The following is a 21,031-nucleotide window of genomic DNA, read 5'->3' on the forward strand; positions in this document are numbered from 1 at the left end:
CCGGTGATTGGTCAAATAAGGTAAACAGAGGGCGGGGCGGGGCGGGCCAGCGCCGGGGTGGCCCCCGGGAGGGGGCGGAGAGTGCGCGGCTGGCTGCGGCGGCCGGGGAGGCCGGGGAGGCCGCGGCGCGGTCACTGGGAGCCGAGCCGAGCCGCGCCGAGCCGCGCCGATCGCCATCCGGCCTCGGCCCTCGCGCGCGATCCCGGCCGGCGGCGCGGCCCGGCGGGCCAGGCGGCGCCACATCCCATGGAGCTCGAGAACATCGTAGCGAACACGGTGCTACTCAAGGCCCGGGAAGGTGAGGCGGCCGGGCGGGCGACCGGGCCTGGGTGCATGGAGCGCGAGTGCGCGGCGTCTGAGCTCCGCGGGGCTACCCAGCCGTCGGATCCCCTAGGCCCGCGGGCCCTGCGCCCTACACCCCGCCCAGACACGAGCCTTTCCGGCCCGTCGTCTTCCTCCTCCGCACCTGCCCCCGGGATTCGGGGCCCAGGAAGGGGCGGGGGTCAGGCCGCCGCCCTCGCGGCGGGTGGGGGTGAAGGAGTGAAAGAAAGAGAGACGAAGAGGGAAGGGTGGAACCGGAGCCCCAGGAGAGCCTGTCTGAGACAAGCCTCCTCCAGGTGAGAGGTGTAAAGATGCCCCACGTGCCATGGGCCCAGACCCCAGCACCTTAGCCTAATCCCGCACAAAGTTGGTGTTAGGTAAAGGCTGGAGAATGAATAAACGGACCCTCTGCGTAGCACAGCCCACCTGACTTGGGGAAACTCCTGGTCACAAATGCTACCTGTAGGACTGCCACTTGCTCCGTGCCTCAGGACACTGAGGGCAGAGGTGAATGGATATTTCCCCTCAGGGAGCCCATGGTCTAGTGGGGCTAGCGGACACAGAAAGAAGTGGGAGCAGAGCATGCTGCTCTGTCAGTACTGTAAGCTCAAAGGCCTGGCTGGGGAAACCAGTCTGGTGGGCCGAGTGTGTGTGTAGCTCCTCGTGGCTCCCACCCCAGATGTTATCAGGCACTTGCTCTGTGTAGGTCCTGGGAGACACAGAAGGACCAGATCGGGTCCTCACTGCGTTGTGGTCAGTCTGCCCCATCTTGCCACACCCCACCTCAGTAACATGATCACTGACCACCCACTCTGCCCCACCTTTTCCAGGGTGCTGGGGAAGCAGCAGTAAACAAGACCCTTCTTTTTGGAACTCCAGGGCAAGGAGGGAGATTATGACAGTTTTTCCACCCTTTGCTGGGCTTCCAGGCTTAAAAAGTCATCTGCTTCACCTTTCTACCATATTTTACATGTGGGAAGCTGAGGCTCAAACCAGGGATTAGCATCAGTCACACGGCAAGATTGCGATTGACTCAGGCCTAAGACACAGGATGACCGGCACTGTCTATAGGAAGCCCAGAGGAACCTCCAGCTGGGTGCCACACCTGGCACCCTGTGTCCACCCAGTGCTCTGGCGAGGTGCAGCCCAGAAATGGCATGGCAGGCTGGGTCCTCATTGCCTGGGGAGCCTGTCTTATCCCCTGTCCCTTATCAAGCCCATGGGCTAGGCCTTCCTCCCAGCCTCTGGGGGCATCTGCCGATTCTGTTCTGCCTCGTCATCCAACCAGCCAGGGAGGAGGGGTGGGGAGGGCTGAAACAGGCCTTCTTCCCTAGGGCTGTAGCCAGTTAAGGCCTTAGGCCTGCTGATGGCACTGCCTGGCCGGAGAGTGTGGGTACCTCTGGACAAGCTTTGTCAGGCCATGGGCAAGGCACAGGGTGGTGTGGCCAGACTGGGGACTGGTACCTCCACTAGAGAACCCTTACGACAACCTGGCTCTGCCCCTCCCACCTGCATGGCTTTTTTTTTTTGAGACAGAGTCTCACTCTGTTGCCCAGGCTGGAGTGCAGGGCTCACTGCAACCTCCGCCTCCTGGGTTCAAGTGACTCTCCTCCCTCAACCTCCCAAGTAGCTGGGACTACAGGTGCATGCCACCACACCCGGCTAATTTTTGTGTTTATAGTAGAGATGGGTTTCACCATGTTGGCCAGGCTGGTCTTGAACTCCTGACCTCAAGTGATCTGCCTGCCTCTGGCCTCCCAAATTGCTGGGATTGTAGACGTGAGCCACCACGCCTGGCCGACTCGCATGGCTTTAAATATGTCTCTTCTTTCTCAACTTCAGTACCCCTTTTTGTGGAACACTTGGGAGTGGGACATAAAGACTAAAGGAAACCCTGATTGTCACTGAGTCCTGAGCCCAGGCTCCTGGACGGGCTGCATCAGAACCAACTCATGAACTGGCTTTTCATGAGCTTGGGGCTGGGGCCCCTGACGGCTTCTCAAGTGATCTGAGGCCCCAAATGGGGTTTGAGAACCCTTGCTGTGTGTATACAGTTGGCACCTAATAGATGCCAGCCATGTTTGGGGTGGGAAAGGAGCTTGGGTTGTGGCCATAGGGAGCTGGGTACGACTCCTGTCACCTCTGGGCTTGGTCATCTTGGGTGAGTTGATTCCTCACTTCAGAACCTCAGTTTTCATATGAAATTGGGCCTGCTCGGCCGGGCGCGGTGGCTCACGCCTGTAATCCTAGCACTTTGGGAGGCCGAGGCGGGTGGATCACGAGGTCAGGAGATCGAGACCATCCTGGCTAATACGGTGAAACCCCGTCTCTACTAAAAATACAAAAAATTTGCCGGGTGCAGTGGCGGGCGCCTGTAGTCCCAGCTACTCGGGAGGCTGAGGCAGGAGAATGGCGTGAACCCGGGAGGCGGAGCTTGCAGTGAGCAGAGATCGTGCCACTGCACTCCAGCCTGGGCAACAGAGCGAGACTCCATCTCAAAAAAAAAAAAAAAAAAAAAGAAGAAAAGAAATTGGGCCTGCTCAGGCAGAGTTGCTGTGAGGGTGGAGTGGGACAACGCTGGGGCTTGAGACCTCCCTCAGTACCCCTTCTCTTCCCAGGCACTCAGAGGCATGGGGAGGGGGCCCGGGGACACTGAAAGGGGGCGGGGAGGGCGAGGAAGAGCCCCACTGACTGGGCAGCCCAGGACAGGATATTTGCGTGTGACTGTTTGCTGCTGCCTTGATGTGGCTGGGAGGGGGGAGGAGGAAGTAACTGAGGGTGGGAGGCTGACGGATGGAGGGTTGGGTGAGGGACCTGTGGGTGTGGGGGAGGAGTTCCCCTTCTGGGAAGGCCTTGCCCTGGGTTGGAGGGGTGGGGGTCTGTTGCTCACTCACAGTGAAGCAATGACTGCAGGGCATCCTCGCAGGAGGCCTCTAGCAAGTTTCTCAATGGGCCCCTGCAGTACTTCCTCCTCCAGGCAGCTTAGGTCTGGGAGTCATCTAGGGACCTAGCCTTGCCCCCTCCCTAGAAGGCAACTTCTGCCCTTGCACCACTGCCCTCACCCAGGCCAGATGGATACAGGACTGGAAAGCCAGAGGGGAAACTGAGGCCCAGCATGAGAAAGTGGTTGTCTAAGGTTGCCATGGAGCTGTTGGAGTTGGGGTTCACCTCTTGACTCAGCCCTACTTGATGTGGACAGTGTCTGCCATTCACTACATAACACACATGGAGAAGCTGAGGTTCACAGATAGCAAGTGATGGGCCACAGTGTGAATCAGAGATTCAGACCCAGCTCTGGGAGGCTCAGGCCCCTTCCACCCTCCTCAACCTGGTGGCCCACAGGCCACACACATTTGGCTAGCTCCCTGACACATTTTATTTGGCTGCAGTGAGTTTTTGTTTTCTAAACAAAATGGGGGCCAATATTTTATGTTAGAGTCTGCATTTCCGGCTGCTTTTGAAAAATCAGAAGAGCTGGCCACACTGAGCCAGAAACCTCCTAGCAGCAATCAAGCAATCAGCTGGTGTTCTGCAGCTGGCCCTGTCAGAGAGGCCTTTGCTGTTCCTGGTCATCTCACATCTGGCCCACGTTTCCCACACCTGTTGGGCTCTGCAGGCAATTGAACTGCTGCCGTGACCTCAGCTGCTGCAGATGGGGTGTCTGCGAGGTCAAGCAAGGCAGGCAGGGGACGGGGAGTCCTGGGTGCCAGCCCCCTTGCCCCTGCCTCGTTTGAGCGTCTGATAGCTCTGATGTGGGGCCTGGCGATAGAGGCCTGGGAGCCTCCTTGTCCCCAGGCTGCCCTGTGCATCTCTCAGGCCTGCCCCACTGGCCTAGAATCTCTCCCTCCTGGGCCTTCTGCAGTTCTCACCACTGTGATGTCCTTCTCCCCGTTCTTCACCGGGGGAGCCCCTGCCTGGTGGGAAGCAGCTGGGGCTGGACCCATTGTTGCAGCTACTTGGAACACTGTCCTCCCCCAGCGGCCTCACTGCCTCTCTTGGCTCTCCCAGTGCAGGAGCCTGAAGCAGGAGAACCACGTGTGTCCTGGAAGGCAGCAAGGGCGTGCTGGAGCGTGCAGAGGGAAGGCCTGAGGTGCCGTCCTGCTTTGGCTCTGCCTTGGCTCGGCCCTAGAGGCCCTAGACCGCACTGAGGACCCAGAGGCAGTTCTGAGGCAGTGGGACTCGAGACCCAGTGTCCGATTGCTCCCACAGGTGGCGGTGGAAATCGCAAGGGCAAAAGCAAGAAATGGCGGCAGATGCTCCAGTTCCCTCACATCAGCCAGTGCGAAGAGCTGCGGCTCAGCCTCGGTGAGACCTGGGCAGAGACTGGGGGTGCTGAGGCGAGGGGCCCTGCTGGGGCCGGGGGAGCCTCCCCTGAGACCTTGCCCTGGGGCAGAGGGGCAGACCTGGGGGCTCCAGTGAGCAGGAGGATGAGGACTGCACCATTCAGCCCAGTTTCAGTTCCCGGGCTTGGAATGGGTGGAGATCAGACAGCAAACAGGGTCACACTGAGGGTGGTTAAAGCGGGTGTCGGGAATAGGGCAGGGGCAGATTGGGGCAGTTGATTCCACTTTGAAGAGGAGAGCCAGCTAGGGTGAGCAGGGCCCACAGGACAGAGGGAGCAGCAGCTGGGCCAGCCCACAGACTGACTGCCTTGGGAGCCCCAGGCTGGGGCTTAGCCTCCCAGGCCCAGCCCTGAGGGGTGCCTAGCAAATCCTTGACCAGAAGCCCTCAGCCTGGGCAGTGTGACAGGGTTACTCCTGGGAGGGGACAGAAGGGCCCAGGACCCCAGTTCCTGCCAATCCTGGCCAAGGCCCCAGGTCTGAGCAGCACCCAAGGTTGCTGAGGCCCCCGGTGGCCTGCACGTGGGCAGAGCACACCCGGGCTGTTTCCACCTCCTGGGAAGGAGGCCCAGCTGAGAGCCTGCCGGAAGCCACAGCTTCCTCTCGCACTTTCGCCAGGCAGGCAGCAGGTGTGGGCCTGGCCCCGGCTGGGCTGGGCCGGAACCTCATGGACCGCACCCAACCCCAGTACTGTGACATACGCGAGTCGTGTAAATCAGGAGACAATGCGGGGAGGTGGATGGAGGCCTGGGCTCTGGAGCCAGACTCCTGGCTGTGTGGCATTGAGCTAGTCAGTTAGCCTCTCTGGGCCTCATAGTCCCAAAACAGCTGTGCCCACCTGAGGGTTGTGGTGAGGGTTCTGAAGAAGATTGTGGCTGCCACACTGCAGAGCTGGAAGCTGTTGTGGGGGCCCAGGGCCTGGTGGTGTGGGCAGGAATGCCCCTGCCATGTGCTCTGGGGCTGTGGACCCAGCAGCTTCCATCACTGCCCACAGAGCGTGACTACCACAGCCTGTGTGAGCGGCAGCCCATCGGGCGCCTGCTGTTCCGAGAGTTCTGTGCCACGAGGCCGGAGCTGAGCCGCTGCATCACCTTCCTGGATGGGGTGGTGAGTGCAGCCCAGCCCTGCCCAGCCCTGTGGGTGGCCGAGGTCCCAGCCCCATGTGCCCCTCCTCCCCACACCTGCTGCTTGCTCTGCCCAGACCTCCAGCTTCTTTGCTTTCCACCCTGCAGGCCGAGTATGAAGTGACCCCAGATGAGAAGCGGAAGGCATGTGGGCGGCGGCTGATGCAGAATTTTCTGAGCCACACGGTGAGTGAGCAGCGATAGAGAGATGATGGGAGCCACCAGAGCCCAGTGTCAGGGAGAGGAGTGACCACAGTGTCAGGCCTCTGAGGGTGGTCTCTTCACACGGACGCAAGTAACACACAGCCTGGGCAGAGAGTGCCCTGGAGCTGCTCCAGGCAGCACGGCGGGCATGCAGCCCAGGGTATGGGCTGGGCTTGGGCCAGGCGGCCTCCCAGTGGCTCTGCTGCGCTCTGCCTCATGGGTGGGCAGCAGGAAGGAGTTCAGCAACCAGGCTGGCTGGCACACCCCGGCCTGCAGCCTCCCATGGCACCAGCCTGAGTTGCCTGACCCTTCTCCCCTGGGAGTGGGCAGCCATCCAAGGGAGCCCCTGCACTGACCTGTCTGGAGCTTGTTCCCAGGGTCCTGACCTCATCCCTGAGGTCCCCCGGCAGCTGGTAACGAACTGCACCCAGCGGCTGGAGCAGGGGCCCTGCAAAGACCTTTTCCAGGAACTTACCCGGTAAGCCTGTCCCTGCCCACAAGCCTGGAATTATGCCCAGAGGAGGGGGCTTCTGGGGGCCAGGAAGACTGTGAACAGCTTGGTGGCTGGTGAGGGAGCTCAGCTGCCCAGCCCTGGCCTTGCCCTGCTGTGTGACCTGAGCAGGCTGCCTCCCCTCTCAGTAGCACCCACAGCTTCAGCACAGGCTCTGTGTCTCCCTGCTTGAGGGTTAGCAGGAGGACTGGCCAACGATGATACCGGTGGGCTAAGCCTGTGCAGAACGGGAGGCCTGGCCCAGCAAGCCGAGAGCCTGAGGTGTTGGGGGCTGGTGGGTGAGCTGGGCCTGCCTTCCCTCAACAGGCTGACCCACGAATATCTGAGCGTGGCCCCTTTTGCCGACTACCTCGACAGCATCTACTTCAACCGTTTCCTGCAGTGGAAGTGGCTGGAAAGGTGAGCTCCCTGAAGGCTGGTTTGGGACAGGCCAGGTCGCCAGGGTTCTTCATAGGCCTTGGGCTCTCCTGCTCAGCCAGCATTTGCTTCCCCACCCCTTGCCACAGGCAGCCAGTGACCAAAAACACCTTCAGGCAGTACCGAGTCCTTGGCAAAGGTGGCTTTGGGGAGGTGAGTGGCCAGGCCAGCGCCCCTGGGAGAGTGAATAGGGTGGGTGTGTTGGGCCCTGGACCACCCCTTGGATGCCCAGCAAGGGCACAGCTGGCCCCCATTCGCCCCTGTCTGCCTGGCCACAGGTGTGCGCCTGCCAGGTGCGGGCCACAGGTAAGATGTATGCCTGCAAGAAGCTAGAGAAAAAGCGGATCAAGAAGCGGAAAGGGGAGGCCATGGCGCTGAACGAGAAGCAGATCCTGGAGAAAGTGAACAGTAGGTTTGTAGTAAGTACAGAAGGAGACTCTCCCTTCCCCTTGGCCACTCTGGTGCACCGGCCCTCCCCACCCGCCAGGCCCCACCCTCCCACACGGGATCCCAGGAAGGGCGGGTTTGGGGTGTTGACGCCAGGCTTGGGGAGCAGGCTGAGCCCAAGGAGTGGCACCGAGAAGGCTTTTTTGGGCAGCCCTGCTGCCAAGCGTCCCGCAGCTCCTGCCTGAGGGCTCGGGTCCCCTCGGCCACAGGTGAGCTTGGCCTACGCCTATGAGACCAAGGACGCGCTGTGCCTGGTGCTGACACTGATGAACGGGGGCGACCTCAAGTTCCACATCTACCACATGGGCCAGGCTGGCTTCCCCGAAGCGCGGGCTGTCTTCTACGCCGCCGAGATCTGCTGTGGCCTGGAGGACCTGCACCGGGAGCGTATCGTGTACAGGTGGGGAGGGCTCGGCCACCCCAGGGGCTTAGTCCTTCCCTGCCAGCGGCTGCAGCTGGGCCTGGATGGAGGTGGCCAAGGCTGCCGATCAGGCCAGACTATGGAAGGACATTGGTTTGGGGGCTGTGGCACCAGCTTAACTCACACGCCAGGCCAACCTGAGTAGCCCAGACCTAGGCTTTGGGCTCTGGTGGACCCACGGGGGAATCCTGACTTTGTCACCCCTCCATCCCCCACCGTGTGACCTCGGGCTAGTCAGCTCCCTGCTCCCAACACCGCTTCCTTTTCTAGGAAGCAGAGACTGTAATTCCTACTTCCCAGGTTGTTAGAAGTAGGCCCAACTTCCTACTGGAGGGGCCCAGTGAGCTAAGTACAGAGTGCCTGGCACGCGGGGCTGGGTAAGAGAGAACCCTGGCTCTGATTGTTGCCGACTTCCTGTGAGCCTCACAACAGCCTAGTCAGGGAATGGATGAGTAGTCCCATTTGATAGAGAGGAAAGGCAGAGTCAGTCACCAAGGGGTGAGCAAGGCCACTGGGGAGGCCCCTCTCAGGTAGAGCTGCCTTCCACTCATCTAGAGTCCTGGGAGTCCTGGCTCTAGATCCTTCCTCCGCTCCCTTGAGTCTGGGCTGTTGCCAGGGAGAGCAGGGCGATCTGTCACCCTGGCAGCAAATGAGTCTTGCACCTTGCTCCACACCTGGTCCCAGGAGGCAAGTGAGCTAGGAGGGGCTGGCCCCGTCTGGCTCCCTGGCAAACTGAGCAGCATCTGACCCTGCTCTTCTCTCTGCACAGGGACCTGAAGCCAGAGAACATCTTGCTGGATGACCACGGTGTGTGAGGGTGCCTGGGGTGGGCCAGGGTGGGGTGAGATGCAGAGGCCCGGCCTGTTAACGGGTCCACCTGTTTCTCCACCCACATTCAGGCCACATCCGCATCTCTGACCTGGGGCTAGCTGTGCACGTGCCCGAGGGCCAGACCATCAAAGGCCGTGTGGGCACCGTGGGTTACATGGGTGAGTCTGCTCTGCCCGGCCCACGAGCCTCCTGGGTTCCGTCACTATCCACCCACCCAGCCACACCCACTTCTGTCTGGGAGTCTTCTCTCAAAAGGGGCCTCAGTAGAAAGGGCCCATACCGATGCTCCTCTTCTAGAGGTTAGGAGACCAAGACAGCCAGGGCCGCACACAGTTGTGAAGCCATGTCGTTTATTTGCTAAATACTTATTAAACCCTGCTATGGCTGAGCCTGCAGGTGGCTACCGGGAGATGGAGGAGAGAGACCCAAACCTGTTTCCGTGGCCCCGGTCCCTGCCCTCCCTGTGCCCATCTGTGAGGGAGGTCAGTGGAGGGGCCAACATGAGGCCCCACATTCCACTCGGAGACCGAGAGACACAGGAGGCAGAGTCCTGGCTTTGCAGGCTCCGCCTCTTGCCTGTTGCGTGGCCTTGAACCAGACACTCCGCTGCTCCCAGCCTCACTTTGCTCCACTGGAAAACGCTCATCATACCTGCCTCCCAGGGCTGCCTGAAAGATGAAAAGAGAGAGTTCAGGGAAAACTCCCCACGGGGCTGCCCTGGAAGGTAGGAGGTATTCAGAAAATAGGAGTTTCCTTCTTCTCGCTGATAGTAAATCCAGAAGTTGCAAACTGGTAGCCACATGGGCCCAATTTGGCCTACATTTGTGTTTAAGTCAAATTGTTTTAGTAAGTCAGACGGTTTCACATACAAAATACAGATTTCTGACTTCTTGTGTAAAATCTGAAGACCTGGGGACCCTGGGCATGGCCTTCTGCAGGGCTGTATCCACCCCGCTTGATGGGGCCTGTGCTCTCCTACTGGCCAAGGTCCCCTCCAAGCTGGGACGGCGCCTGCCTGGCTAGCGGGTTTGAGTGGATCCCAGACCTAACGTTCGCTGGCGTTCCTGGGGCCTGAGGGTCCACTGCCCGCCTCCTGCCCAGCCCTAACTCCCATGCCGCCCACCCAGCTCCGGAGGTGGTGAAGAATGAACGGTACACGTTCAGCCCTGACTGGTGGGCGCTCGGCTGCCTTCTGTACGAGATGATCGCAGGCCAGTCGCCCTTCCAGCAGAGGAAGAAGAAGATCAAGCGGGAGGAGGTGGAGCGGCTGGTGAAGGAGGTCCCCGAGGAGTATTCCGAGCGCTTTTCCCCGCAGGCCCGCTCACTTTGCTCACAGGTACGGCAGCTCGCGGAAGCCTGGCCAGCCAGGGCTGGGGTGGATGCACCTTTCCCTCCCTCCCACCCACTCACCCGCCTGCCTGGCCGACTCACCCCTGCCACAGCTCCTCTGCAAGGACCCTGCCGAACGCCTGGGGTGTCGTGGGGGCAGTGCTCGTGAGGTGAAGGAGCACCCCCTCTTTAAGAAGCTGAACTTCAAGCGGCTGGGAGCTGGCATGCTGGAGCCGCCCTTCAAGCCTGACGTGAGTGCAGCCCACTCCTGCCGAGGGCGGGGCCCCGCCAGGGCTGGGGCTCAGGGGCTCTTGTAGTATCAGCCAGGATGCTTCCAGTGCAAGTGGCAGAAAAAACAATCTAGTGGCTTAGCCACAGAAATAAAGATAATTCACAAAAAGGAAAAGCCCCAGGATAGGTCTGGCTTGTGGCATGCCTGGATGGGGCTTGGAGCCTCTGACAATGTCCTAGGAACTCTCTCTCCCTCGCCTCACTGTACTGTTGAGTGTGTAGTCTTCATATTGGGGTAGCTCTCCCCAGGGTGCGGCAGCAGTGGGCCCCAGCAGCTCAGCCACCACAGTAGACAGAGAGCTTCTCTTCTCTTCTCTTCTCTTCTCTTCTCTTCTCTTCTCTTCTCTTCTCTTCTCTTCTCTTCTTTCTTCTCTTCTCTCCTTCCCTCCCTCCCTCCATCCTTCCTTCCTTCTGTTCTTTTTTCCTTTCTTTTCTTTTCTTTTTCAAGACAGGGTCTTGCTCTGTCCCCCAGGCTGGAGTGCAGTGGCGAGATCTTGGCTCCCTGCAACCTCTGCCTCCCAGGTTCAAGCGATTCTCCTGCCTCAGCCTCCTGAGTAGCTGCGATTACAGGCGCCCACCACCACGCCCAGCTAATTTTTGTATTTTTAGTAGAGACAAGGTTTCACCATATTGGCCAGGCTGGTCTTGAAATGAAATCCTGACCTCAGGTGATCCGCTCGCCTCGGCCTCCCAAAGCGCTGGGATTACAGGCGTGAGCCATCGTGCCTGGCCTTGCCCAATAATTTCAAAAGAAATCCTCATGGGGGAAAAGAAGTCCCAAGGCTGATACCCATTGCCTCTCATTGCTCAGAGGCCCCTCACTGGCCACACCCAGATCATACACCCACCCGAACCTGCACCAATGGGGAAGCTCAGTTCCCCAGAGGAAAACTACAATGCAATTGCCAGCAGTGGGAGGGGCTGTTGGGCTGGCCATCCTTCTATGGGTGGTCACTTTTATAGAGTCTCACCTGTTAACTGAGCATCTCAGTGGGCCGGGCACCCAGCAGGCAAGGGTGTCCTCTAGTTGTCAGAGTCCGGGTGGCAGAAAACCAACCTAAACTCACTTAAGCTCAACGTGGAGTGTATTGGTTCATTTGGCCAGAAAGTCCCAAAGTAGGACCAGCTTCAGGGTTTCCTGCTGTGTGCCACGATTCTTCAGCTGTTGCCTGGCCTTCAACCTGTTGACTCTTTCCCTCCCCCTGAATTAGGCTTCTCTGTGTGACAGTCATATGGAAGGTTCTGATAGGCTAAGATGAGGTAATGTGCTTTCCCCTTCCCATGTGTATGAGGAGTGGTCCTGTAATTAACGGTTCACCAGGAACACTGGAGAGGCCCGAAGGATGCGCAGGGCAGGCCAGGTTGATAGCTGTCAATGACACACATGTTTATGCTGAGTGCCCATTTATGCCAGACCCTGGAGATAATGAGGCCCACTGGAGCCAGTCCTGCCCTTACTTTCTAGTGGGAGACACACCCAAACAAACCGGTAAGCCAGAAGGAATTCCAGGTAACGTTAAGTGTGACAAAGAAAACTAAAGTAAGCGGCTGCGCGCGGTGGCTCACGCCTGTAATCCCAGCACTTTGGGAGGCCGAGGCAGGCAGATCACCTGAGGTTGGGAGTTCGAAGACCAGCCTGACCAACATGGAGAAACCCCATCTCTACTAAAAATACAAAATTAGCTGGGTGTGGTGGCGCATGCCTGTAATCCCAGCTACTCGGCAGACTGAGGCAGGAGAATCGCTTGAACCCGAGAGGAGGAGGTTGCGGTGAGCTGAGATCGCGCCATTGCACTCCAGCCTGGGCAACAAGAGCAAAACTTCATCTCAAAAAAAAAGAAAACTAAAGCAAACTACAAAGATGGCAGAGAATGATGGTGTGGGGAGTGCTTTTAGACACGGTGGTCTCTGGGGATGTGATGGCGGTGCAGAAATGTAAAATATGTGAAGCGGAGAGCCATGCCAAGGTTTGGGGTGTGAGCATTCCAGGCAGAAGAAACAGCCAGGCATTGTAGTCCTGAGGCAGGGGCCAGCGCTGTGAGGTGGAGCAGCCGCGAGGACACCTGTGTGGCTGAGCGAACCCGTGCAGGCAAAGAGGAGTGCCGGCAGGTTCTCAGCAAGATAGGACCACTGGGGGACTCTGGGCAGGAATGTGAGGTATGGGGAGTGGGCCATAGTGGGTGTGAGTGGAAGTGGGGAGGCCAGTGAGGGGGCTACTGCCCTGAGTGACTGCCTCACATGGGCCTCACTGGAACCGCTGGCCAGGCTGGTCTCGAACTCCTGACCTCAGGTAATCTGCTCGCCTTGGCCTCCATTCCTCTTGGTCTATACCTAGAAGTAGAATTACCATGTCATATGGTAACTATGTTTAACCTTTTGGGGAACTGCCAGACTGTTTTCCAAAGCAAAGGTGGGCCCTGTCAGAGGCACTTGAACTGAGATCCTGACTTTCGTCAGCTCGCCCCTGAGGCTGGCACTGCCACTCAGTCTGTTCTGTTTCCTGTGTACATCATCTCATTTAACCTTGAAATAACCACACTGCCTCTGGATCTTCCATTCAAGGTCAGAGATAAAATCAGTGCCCTGGAGTTTAACTTTGTAGGAGCAGTAGATGAAAAAGCAAGCTTGATGATGATATTTTTTTTAACAGCTTTATTGAGTTTAATTTATATCATTTATATACCATACAATTCACCTATTTAAAGTGTGCAATTCGGCTGGGCGTGGTGGCTCATGCCTGTAATTCCACCACTTTGGGAGGCCAAGGTGGGTGGATCACCTGAGGTCAGGAGTTCGAGACCAGCCTGGCCAACAAGGTGAAACCCCTGTCTCTACTAAAAATACAAAAATTAGCTGGGTGTGGTGGCGCATGCCGGTAATCTCAGCTACTTGGGAGGCTGAGGCAGGAGAATTGCTTGAACCTAGGAGGTGGAGGTTGTAGTGAGCTGAGATCACACCATTGCACTCCAGGCTGGGCAACAAGAGCAAAACTCCATCTCAAAAAAAAAAAAAAAAAGTGCAATTCATTGGCTTTTTAGTTATACAGTCAGCACCATGATAAATTCTTGAGTGTGTTCATTACCTGCCCCACTCTGCAAAAAAAAAAAAAAAAAAAAATGCCCTTAGCAGTCATTCTCCATTCTTCCCTCCCGCTGCTCCTGGCAATCACCAGTCTACTCTCTGTCTCTCTCTGTTTGCCTATTCTGGACATGTCATAGCTATGGAATCACATAGTATGTGATCCTCTGTGCCTGGCTTCTTTCACTTAGCATAGTATCTTCAAGGTTCATGCATGTTGTAGCATAGATCAGTGCTTCATACTTTTTTAAGGCTGAATAATATTCCATTGCATGGATAGACCACATTTTCCTTACCTGTTCGTTAGTTGGTAGACATTAAGATTGTTCCCACTTTTTGGCTGTTATTGCTGCTGTGAACATTCCTGTACAAGTTTTTGTGTGTGCAGATGCTGCCATTTCTCTTGGTCTATACCTAGGAGTAGAATTACCAGGTCATATGGTAATGATGTTTAACCTTTTGGGGAACTGCCAGACTGTTTTCCAAAGCAGCTGTACCATTTTACATGACAATGATACTTTAATTGACATCTTAATTGAAGGACTTAGAAAACAATGTTAAGATAAAAAAGAAGGTGGCCGCCTGGAGCTGAGGTGGGCTCCCAGTGTGGGTCTCGGGAGGTGGAGCAGCGGGAGACTGTGCCAGCCCTCTGATTGGCTGGAAGAGAAGACGGAGCAAGTCCCAGGTCATCGCAGGGCAGGGAGCCAGGGAGTCACCAGCTCCAGGCTCTGCGTGGTGATGCCCAGCGGAGGGGCCGGCTGAGATTCAGCCTGTACTTCCCGCCCCAACTGCATACCCAGGAAGCTGTGGGCAGGTGAAGGAGGTGCCTGGCATTGGCCTTTACACAGCCTCACAGTCATTAAGCAGTGAGGAATAATGTACCCAGTTCACAGAGGGGAAAACCAGGCTTCGGAGAGAAGGGCCTGCCCCGCTTAGGAAGTGTGTGGGGCACCTGGTTTCTGACTCCAAATCAGAGAGCTGCTGGTGTCAGGCAGCACTAGGCCAAGACCCGAGTCAGAATCAGGGCTGAGCTGCCTTCGTGTGTGCATGTGTGTGTTTCCTATCTGACCGCTGCATCTGTCCCACCAGCCCCAGGCCATTTACTGCAAGGATGTTCTGGACATTGAACAGTTCTCTACGGTCAAGGGCGTGGAGCTGGAGCCTACCGACCAGGACTTCTACCAGAAGTTTGCCACAGGCAGCGTGCCCATCCCCTGGCAGAACGAGGTGGGGGCCTGCCCTGCTGGTGGGGTGGGCTCCAGGAGGCTGCCCTGGGGACAGCTGTCACAGCTGCCTGCTCCTCAGCAGATGGTGGAGACCGAGTGCTTCCAGGAGCTGAATGTCTTTGGGCTGGATGGCTCAGTTCCCCCGGACCTGGACTGGAAGGGCCAGCCACCTGCACCTCCTAAAAAGGGACTGCTGCAGAGACTCTTCAGTCGCCAAGTAAGCCCCAGCAGCAGCCTACCTGGGCCCCCAGCCTGGCTCCAGGGGACGGTGGGTGGGAGGCAGAGCCAGTGCCCCCATGCGCTGGGAGTGGGCATCCTCCAGTCCTGTTGTGGTGCCCAGGGTCTCTGGCCTCATTCCCGCCTGTCCCCCACCCCTGGCTGGGCTCATGGCCTCTTTTCTCTTTCCAGAGGTGAGCAGTGTGGGCTCCCCGTGGGTTGGCCTTGCTGCCTGGCCTCGGGGAGCCACGGGCAGCCCTTCCATGGCAGAGGCAAGATGTGGGAGAAAGAAGTCTGGTGCCCGCCCCACTCCCCCTGCCCACTGCTTTGATTCCCTGCACCGTGGCCCCTTCGAGCTGCCAGCTTTGCTTAGCTTGTCTCCCTGTGCCGTCTCTGCCAGCCCCAGGGGAGAGGGCTGGGCAGAGGCCTTGCCCTGGCAGACCGTGGGATCTACCCAGCCCCCTTACTTCAGTCTGTTGCCAGCAGCCTCTGCAATGATGCCCACCCGCGTGTGGCCTGAGCTGCTGCTCCAGGCTCCTCGTGGAGAGGCCCCTCCCCAGAGTGCGCCCCCCAGGCAGCTCCTGGCCTGCCCTGGCAGGGTCGGCCCCATGTGATGTCCCTCGTGGTTAATAGCACCTGCTCTGCCTCTCTCCCTCCCTCCCTCCGTGTCTTCCCCGTCCCTCCAGGATTGCTGTGGAAACTGCAGCGACAGCGAGGAAGAGCTCCCTACCCGCCTCTAGCCCCCAGCCCGAGGCCCCCACCAGCAGTTGGCGGTAGCAGCTACTCCGAGCGCCGTTTACAGTTTTGCACAGTGATCTTCCCCATTGTCCACTCAAGTCGTGGCCTGGGGAACACAGACGGAGCTGTCCCCAGTGTCCTCCGTCCCTCAGCCCCTGGCCTGGCTGAGTTTGGCAGGACCTAGGCCGTCCCTGGGACAAAGGTGCGTCCCTTCAGCTCTTCTCCGTGGAGCTCGGGGCTTTCTGTATTTATGTATTTGTACGAATGTATATAGCGACCAGAGCATTCTTAATTCCCGCCGCAGACCTGGCGCCCCCGCCTTGGCTCCTGGGGGCAGCCAGCCCTGGCTGGGAGAGCGGGAGCTGGCAGAGGAGCCACTGCCAAACTCAAGGCTCCTCTGGCCCAGCTTGGACGGCTGAGGGTGGTCACACCCCCGAGCCTTCAGCACTGTGTTGGCCACCCCTGGTCTCTGAGTAAGACTTGTGCCTGCCCCTGCTGCCCTGGGCTCAGGCTGCTACCCTCTGGGGCCCAAAGCTGTCCCTTCTCAGTGCTTGTCAGCGCTAGATCTGGGGCCTCTGTATGCCCTAGGCCTGTGCCAAAGTGGCCAGAGATTGGGCTGCCTGTGATACCCATCAGCCCACTGCCCCGGCCAGCCCAGATAGGTCTGCCTCTGCCTTCCAGCTCCCACAGCCTGGTCCCTGACACTGGGCTCTGTCCTGAAGACACCTCTTTCAGAAGCGCCCAAGCCCAGCCCCTAAGAGGAGGTGGGGCATCCCTGGTCAACCCTCAGACATTCCGGACTCCCCTCATAACAATAGACACATGTGCCCAGCAATAATCCGCCCCTTCCTGTGTGCGCCTGTGGGGTGCGTGCGCGCGCGTGTGTACCTGCGTGGGTGAAGGGGATAGGGCGAGGCTGTGCCTGTGCCCCAGGCCCCTGCCCTGGCCCTTCCCAGACTGTGATGGCCATCCTGGTCCCAGTGTTAGGGTAGCATGGGATTGCAGGGCCCCGTTTTTTCCATATTTAAAGCCAATTTTTATTACTCATTTTGTCCAGTGTAAGCTGCCACGTGTCTCTGTGTGAATACAGTCCGAGCACAAACCTGGCTGGCCGCCCCTGCCTCTTTCTTGCTTCCGGTGCTCCAGGGGTCTTCCTGCTCCCCTGGCCCAACTGGAAGCGGGAAGGGATTGGAGGTGGGCCTGGAGGGAAGCAGGGTGTGCCCTTCTGAGGCCCAGGAGCCCCTAGGGCTGACTCTGAACTGGCCTCTCCAGACAGCCAGGCTTTGGTAGCCTTTGGGCTCACCCAGTGGGTTTCCCAACTTCCTAAATGGGATGGGGCCTAAGGAAAGAAGCCTTGGGTACCCACTGGGGTGTGGGTCTGTTTCTGACTGCTGGTAAGGCGGGCCCTGTTGGTGTCCTCCCCTCCAAGGCTAAGGTGGCCTGGCTGCCTAAATGTGGACTTAAGAGTAGGGTGGGAGCTGTGTAAGGAATGTCTGCCCCAGGCCTGCTTTACCTGGATGCCAGCCATGTACGGGCCCCTGGGCTGATGCACGTGCATCATATCCACCCCTCCGTTTTGCCCTTGACACATCATGGGCAAAGACCTAGACAGTGGGTGACGCTGGCAGATAGATAGGCTGTGGCCGGTGTGGGAGAGTTCTCTGGAGACGGTGGTTGATCTGGCCTCGAAGTGGACATTCACCTGGGAGGAAGGGGAACTGGGAGGCACTCAAGGGGCGCTTCCTGCCTTGGCTCTGGGGCTGAGAGCTTGTTGCCTACCAGTCTGTCCCAGATCTTGCAACCCCATCGTGGCTCTATAGACTCCCAGTGTCCCCAGCTCCCTAAGAATGCCCCGTAACCCCCATCGAGCTTGTTCCTGGCCTCTGGACTGGGCACCCAGTGCTGCAGGAGCCACATGAGCTTTGTAGCTGACAGTTCCAGGTTCAAGCCCCAGCCTGGCCACTTTTCAAGTTGGCCCTGCACAGGCGCTTCCCTTGTAATGGAAAGGTAGGTGTGAGACCCATCACCTTTCTGGGCAGCTGTGAGAATCCACCAAAGCAGCCAGCCAGCCCCTTGAGTTCCCAAGCCACCGCAGGACTCTCACCTGCTGGGGAGTGGTGCTGAGTACCAAACTAACCACCTGGCTTAAGCACAGCCAGAAGGTGCCGAGCCAGCAGCCTGGCAGAAGGGGCCTTTTGTGACCCCACTCATGACATGTGGAGTGCCTGCTGCTTCCCATCAACCTAAGGGAAATAAGGGGAGCGGGGACCTGCTCAAGGTCTTCCAACTGGTTAAATGGCCATTGCAGGGTGAGGAGGAAACCAGGTAATAATGGAAAAGCCAGATCCTACCCATGTGTCATGAGAAAGGATCCTGGGGTGGGTTTGCCCTTCTGCCCAGGCTGTTTTGAGGTGGGAGTGGGGGATTTTTAGGTAGGTGTTAGCATGTCATACCAAAGCCCAGCCCTGGGCAGGTATGCAAGAGTGAGCGCGTGCCAGGTGGACGTGCAGGACCCTGAGGCACTCTGCCTGCACCTGGATCAGGATGCCCTGGCCAGGCTCCCCCTTGGGCTAGGGAGGCATCCAGGGAACTTCTTGGCTAGGGTTAAACTCACCTTAAAGCTCTTACCATGGTGGGTCCTTGGCAGAGGGAACTCCCAGAATTCATTTCCCAAGAAGCTTCCCTCGGCTGTCCTCCATGCCCAGCTCTATGGTGGGAACTGGGACCCAGATGGAGACGAGGCACCTGGCAGCTTGGAGCTCAGTCTGGTGGGGAGGCAGACTTGGGAACAGCAGGACCCAGTGTGATCAGCACTGTGGAAGAGAGAATTCTACAGCTGACAGGGTTGGGGGTGGGGCGGCACCAACAGGGAGGCCCCTTGACCCTGAAGGTGTCAGAGTTGGTGCCCTCCAGGACACAGGATCAGATGCACCCAAGTAGAGGAGCCAGATGGATGGTCTAGGGCTTTAGTGGTTTAGGATGGCTGAGCATGGGAGACCGAGGTGGAAGCAAGGAACGGCTGGAGCCAAGGTCAGTGAGACACAGCCAGCTTTGAAAGCTGGATTAAGGATCACAGGGTTCAGGCCCAGATGGGGCCTCATCTGAAGGTAGGGGATTCCCTGAAGGATTTTGACGGGTTGTGGTGGAGTGTTTGCTCCAGCATCTACAAAAGCACCCCCAGTCTCTGTCCACGTGGTTTAGATGGGGCTGGGCTCGCACCCCCTGCATACGCATACTCCACACACATACCTAGAGTGAGAGAGCCAGGTGGGAATGTTGCAAGTGACAGAACTGTCCTCCCGCTAACTTCGAAGGTGTTCAAAGGATATGGAGGAGCTTCGGGGTCTTAGTTGTGGGCCCCATTCTCATCAGGGCACACCCACCAGAACCAAGATGATGGAGCCATTTGGTTTTGTCTCTTTGAGCCCAGTTGCAAACTCAAGGAATCTGAGTGGCCAGGCTGGATACCTGCCTGCTGTGCACTGTCAGGGAGCAGGACACTTGGGTTCACAGTTTCACCAGGATGGCACCCCTGGCGCAGTGACTCCCCTGTTGAAATCACGGTGCCTGTATACAAAGAAAAGGGAGCGGGTACTGGGAGGCCATTCCCTTCACATAAGGAACACATATCCTCTCCCTTAACACATAGGCACTTAGATTGGTTCACTGACAGAGACAGCCCAAATGAGTCCAAAAAGAATCATTCGTGGAGTTGTTTGCTTGTATTTTGCTCAAATGATGGGGAAGGAATCGGGGTTCCATTTCCTCCAGGGATAGATGGCAGGATATGAGCCTAGGGCTGTTGGGGTTGTCCTCACTACCTCTTGGGGTGAGCTTGCCTGAGAGTGATGCAAACATAGAAGCAGATACGTACCTGACACCACTGCGGGAACACCTGGAAGCAACTGTAACCAAAGCTGGAATCTACCCTGGGACTTGCCAGTTGCATGAGCCAGTCCCCTTTGAGCTCAAACCTTTTCCTTTTCTTTCTCCTTTCTTTCTTTCTTCTTTCCTTTCTTTCTTTCTCTTTCTTCTTTCTTTCTTCTTCTTTTTCTTTCTTTCTTTCCTTTCTCTTTCTTTCTTTCCTTTCTCCTTTTTTTTTTTTTTTGAGACAGGGTCTCACTCCGTCCCTTAGCCTGGAGTATGGTGGCGTCATCTCGGCTCACCGCAACCTCTGCCTCCCGAATTCAAGCAATTTTCCTCCACAGGCGTGCAGATTTTTTTTTTTTTTTTTTTTTTGGTAGAGACGGGGTAGAGCTCAAACCTATTTGTTTGGGGGTTCTGTCACTTCAACCCCAAATGTTCCAGCTAACGTGGTGGAGAGGTTTTTGGAAAATCACCTTAAGTGCAGTAGAGAAGTTGGACGAAAAACAGCCCAGTTAAGAGGCCGATGGACAGCCAACTTCAGAGTGGCCTCTGCAAGCTTGGACCTCGGGGTAGACAGTGGGGCGCTCTCTAGGGGTCATCTCTTCCCTGGTGGGGTGTAGGGGAGGCATGTCCGCCAAGGCCAGGGCTGTGGATTCGGCACTAGGTCCTCCTCCCCGTGGCTTGCTAGTAGGCATGTGGTGGTGTACGCCTGCTGGGCACCTAGCAGGAGGGGTCGTGAGTTGGGAGGGAGCCACATTGGGGTGCCTGCCTGCTGGGGGGACCCCTGCGCACTGCGTGTGCGCAGCGCCTGTCAGGATGTGACGGGGACCTGGACATGTGTGTGCTCTCCGAGCTGAGCTGTGTGCGCGTCGGGGTTCTCGACCTCAGCTGCCTGGCTGTGTATCCAGCGTGCACGACCGGTGTGGCCTGGGCTCCAGCCTGGAGTGTGGACCGGGTCGGCCGGCGTGTGCCTCCCCTGTGAGGGTGCCCTGGCGGGTGTGAGCCCGGCGGGCTGGAGAGCCGGGTCTCGGCGCCGCAGGTGGGTGACCGTCCTCCCCCTCCTTCCCTCCGGGGGCAGCTTCCTTGCGGCGTGTGGCTGGGGGTGGGGGGCCCTCTGCCGGCTGCCGCGCGCGCGCACGCCGGGCTCAGCACCCGCCGTGTACGCGCCCGTGCGCGCGCCCCGCGCCTCCAGCCCAGCGCTCGGAGCCGCTTTCGCTGCCACTGTCTGCTCCCCCGGGCCGCCGCCGCCGCCGCCGCCTCCCCCCGCAGGCCCGGGGCTCTGTCCGCTGGGCCCGCGCTGCTCGCCCCGAGCCAGGAGAACGAGCTCGAGGAGGATGCCTGGGCCCGTGAGTACCGCGGCGGCTGCGGGCCGGGCGGGCACGGAGCGCGGGCGGAAGATGGTCCCAGGACTGAGCCCTTCCCCGCGGGCAGCTCTGCGCCCTGGCCCCGGGTCGCCGCCCGGGTCCCCCGCCCAGGCCGCGGGCAGCCCCTCCCCCAGTCCACACCGGAGGGAGGGAGAGCGCCAGTGAGCGAGGGAGCCGGAACGGGGCGCGAGCCGCCACCAGTTCGCTTGGAAACGGTTGCCACAGCAACGGGGTTGCGCTCCCCGGCAACACGACTGCGGGGCGGCGACGCCCCCTCCCCCTCCCTCCCCCCTCCCCCCACGCGGT

General features: G+C 58.6%; 2 protein-coding genes and 1 long non-coding RNA gene across 11 annotated transcripts in view; 2 read left to right on the plus strand and 1 right to left on the minus strand.

Moving 5' to 3' along the window:
* GRK6 (G protein-coupled receptor kinase 6) lies at nucleotides 1-16,600 on the plus strand. 7 transcript variants are annotated; one of them, XM_055285158.2, is made up of 17 exons: nucleotides 88-298; nucleotides 4,531-4,626; nucleotides 5,656-5,768; nucleotides 5,894-5,971; nucleotides 6,367-6,467; nucleotides 6,807-6,899; nucleotides 7,007-7,070; nucleotides 7,196-7,336; nucleotides 7,574-7,764; nucleotides 8,555-8,592; nucleotides 8,685-8,774; nucleotides 9,744-9,952; nucleotides 10,059-10,196; nucleotides 14,404-14,541; nucleotides 14,623-14,757; nucleotides 14,949-14,950; nucleotides 15,443-16,600. In XM_055285158.2, exons 1-17 carry the CDS (start codon nucleotides 247-249, stop codon nucleotides 15,531-15,533), a joined length of 1,770 nt encoding a protein of 589 aa, XP_055141133.1. In that variant the 5' UTR covers nucleotides 88-246; the 3' UTR covers nucleotides 15,534-16,600. The 7 variants fall into 7 exon arrangements, with proteins under 7 accessions (XP_063498630.1, XP_063498629.1, XP_055141132.1 ...); XM_055285157.1 differs by lacking the exon at nucleotides 14,949-14,950 and having other exon boundaries at nucleotides 77-298; XM_063642561.1 differs by having other exon boundaries at nucleotides 14,949-16,600.
* Nucleotides 13,387-21,031, minus strand: part of LOC134737095 (uncharacterized) — an 8,110-nt gene continuing 465 nt past the window's right edge. The window contains exons 2-4 of the long non-coding RNA XR_010121658.1: nucleotides 18,744-19,061; nucleotides 18,109-18,307; nucleotides 13,387-13,728 (exon numbers count right to left, since the gene is read on the minus strand). This is a non-coding gene — a long non-coding RNA (uncharacterized lncRNA). The remainder of the gene's footprint in view (nucleotides 13,729-18,108; nucleotides 18,308-18,743; nucleotides 19,062-21,031) is intronic.
* Nucleotides 19,734-21,031, plus strand: part of PRR7 (proline rich 7, synaptic) — a 9,834-nt gene continuing 8,536 nt past the window's right edge. Inside the window, exon 1 of one of the 3 annotated variants that reach the window (XM_055285164.2) lies at nucleotides 19,734-20,400. The gene's annotated coding sequence lies outside the window, so the exon portion shown is untranslated. Of the gene's footprint in view, nucleotides 20,401-20,513; nucleotides 20,708-21,031 lie in introns of those variants that run through there. The other 2 variants (XM_055285163.2, XM_055285162.2) reach the window with 2 other exon arrangements.

Source organism: Symphalangus syndactylus, chromosome 7 (genome assembly GCF_028878055.3).
Source record: "Symphalangus syndactylus isolate Jambi chromosome 7, NHGRI_mSymSyn1-v2.1_pri, whole genome shotgun sequence".
Classification (NCBI taxonomy): Eukaryota; Metazoa; Chordata; class Mammalia; order Primates; family Hylobatidae; genus Symphalangus; species Symphalangus syndactylus.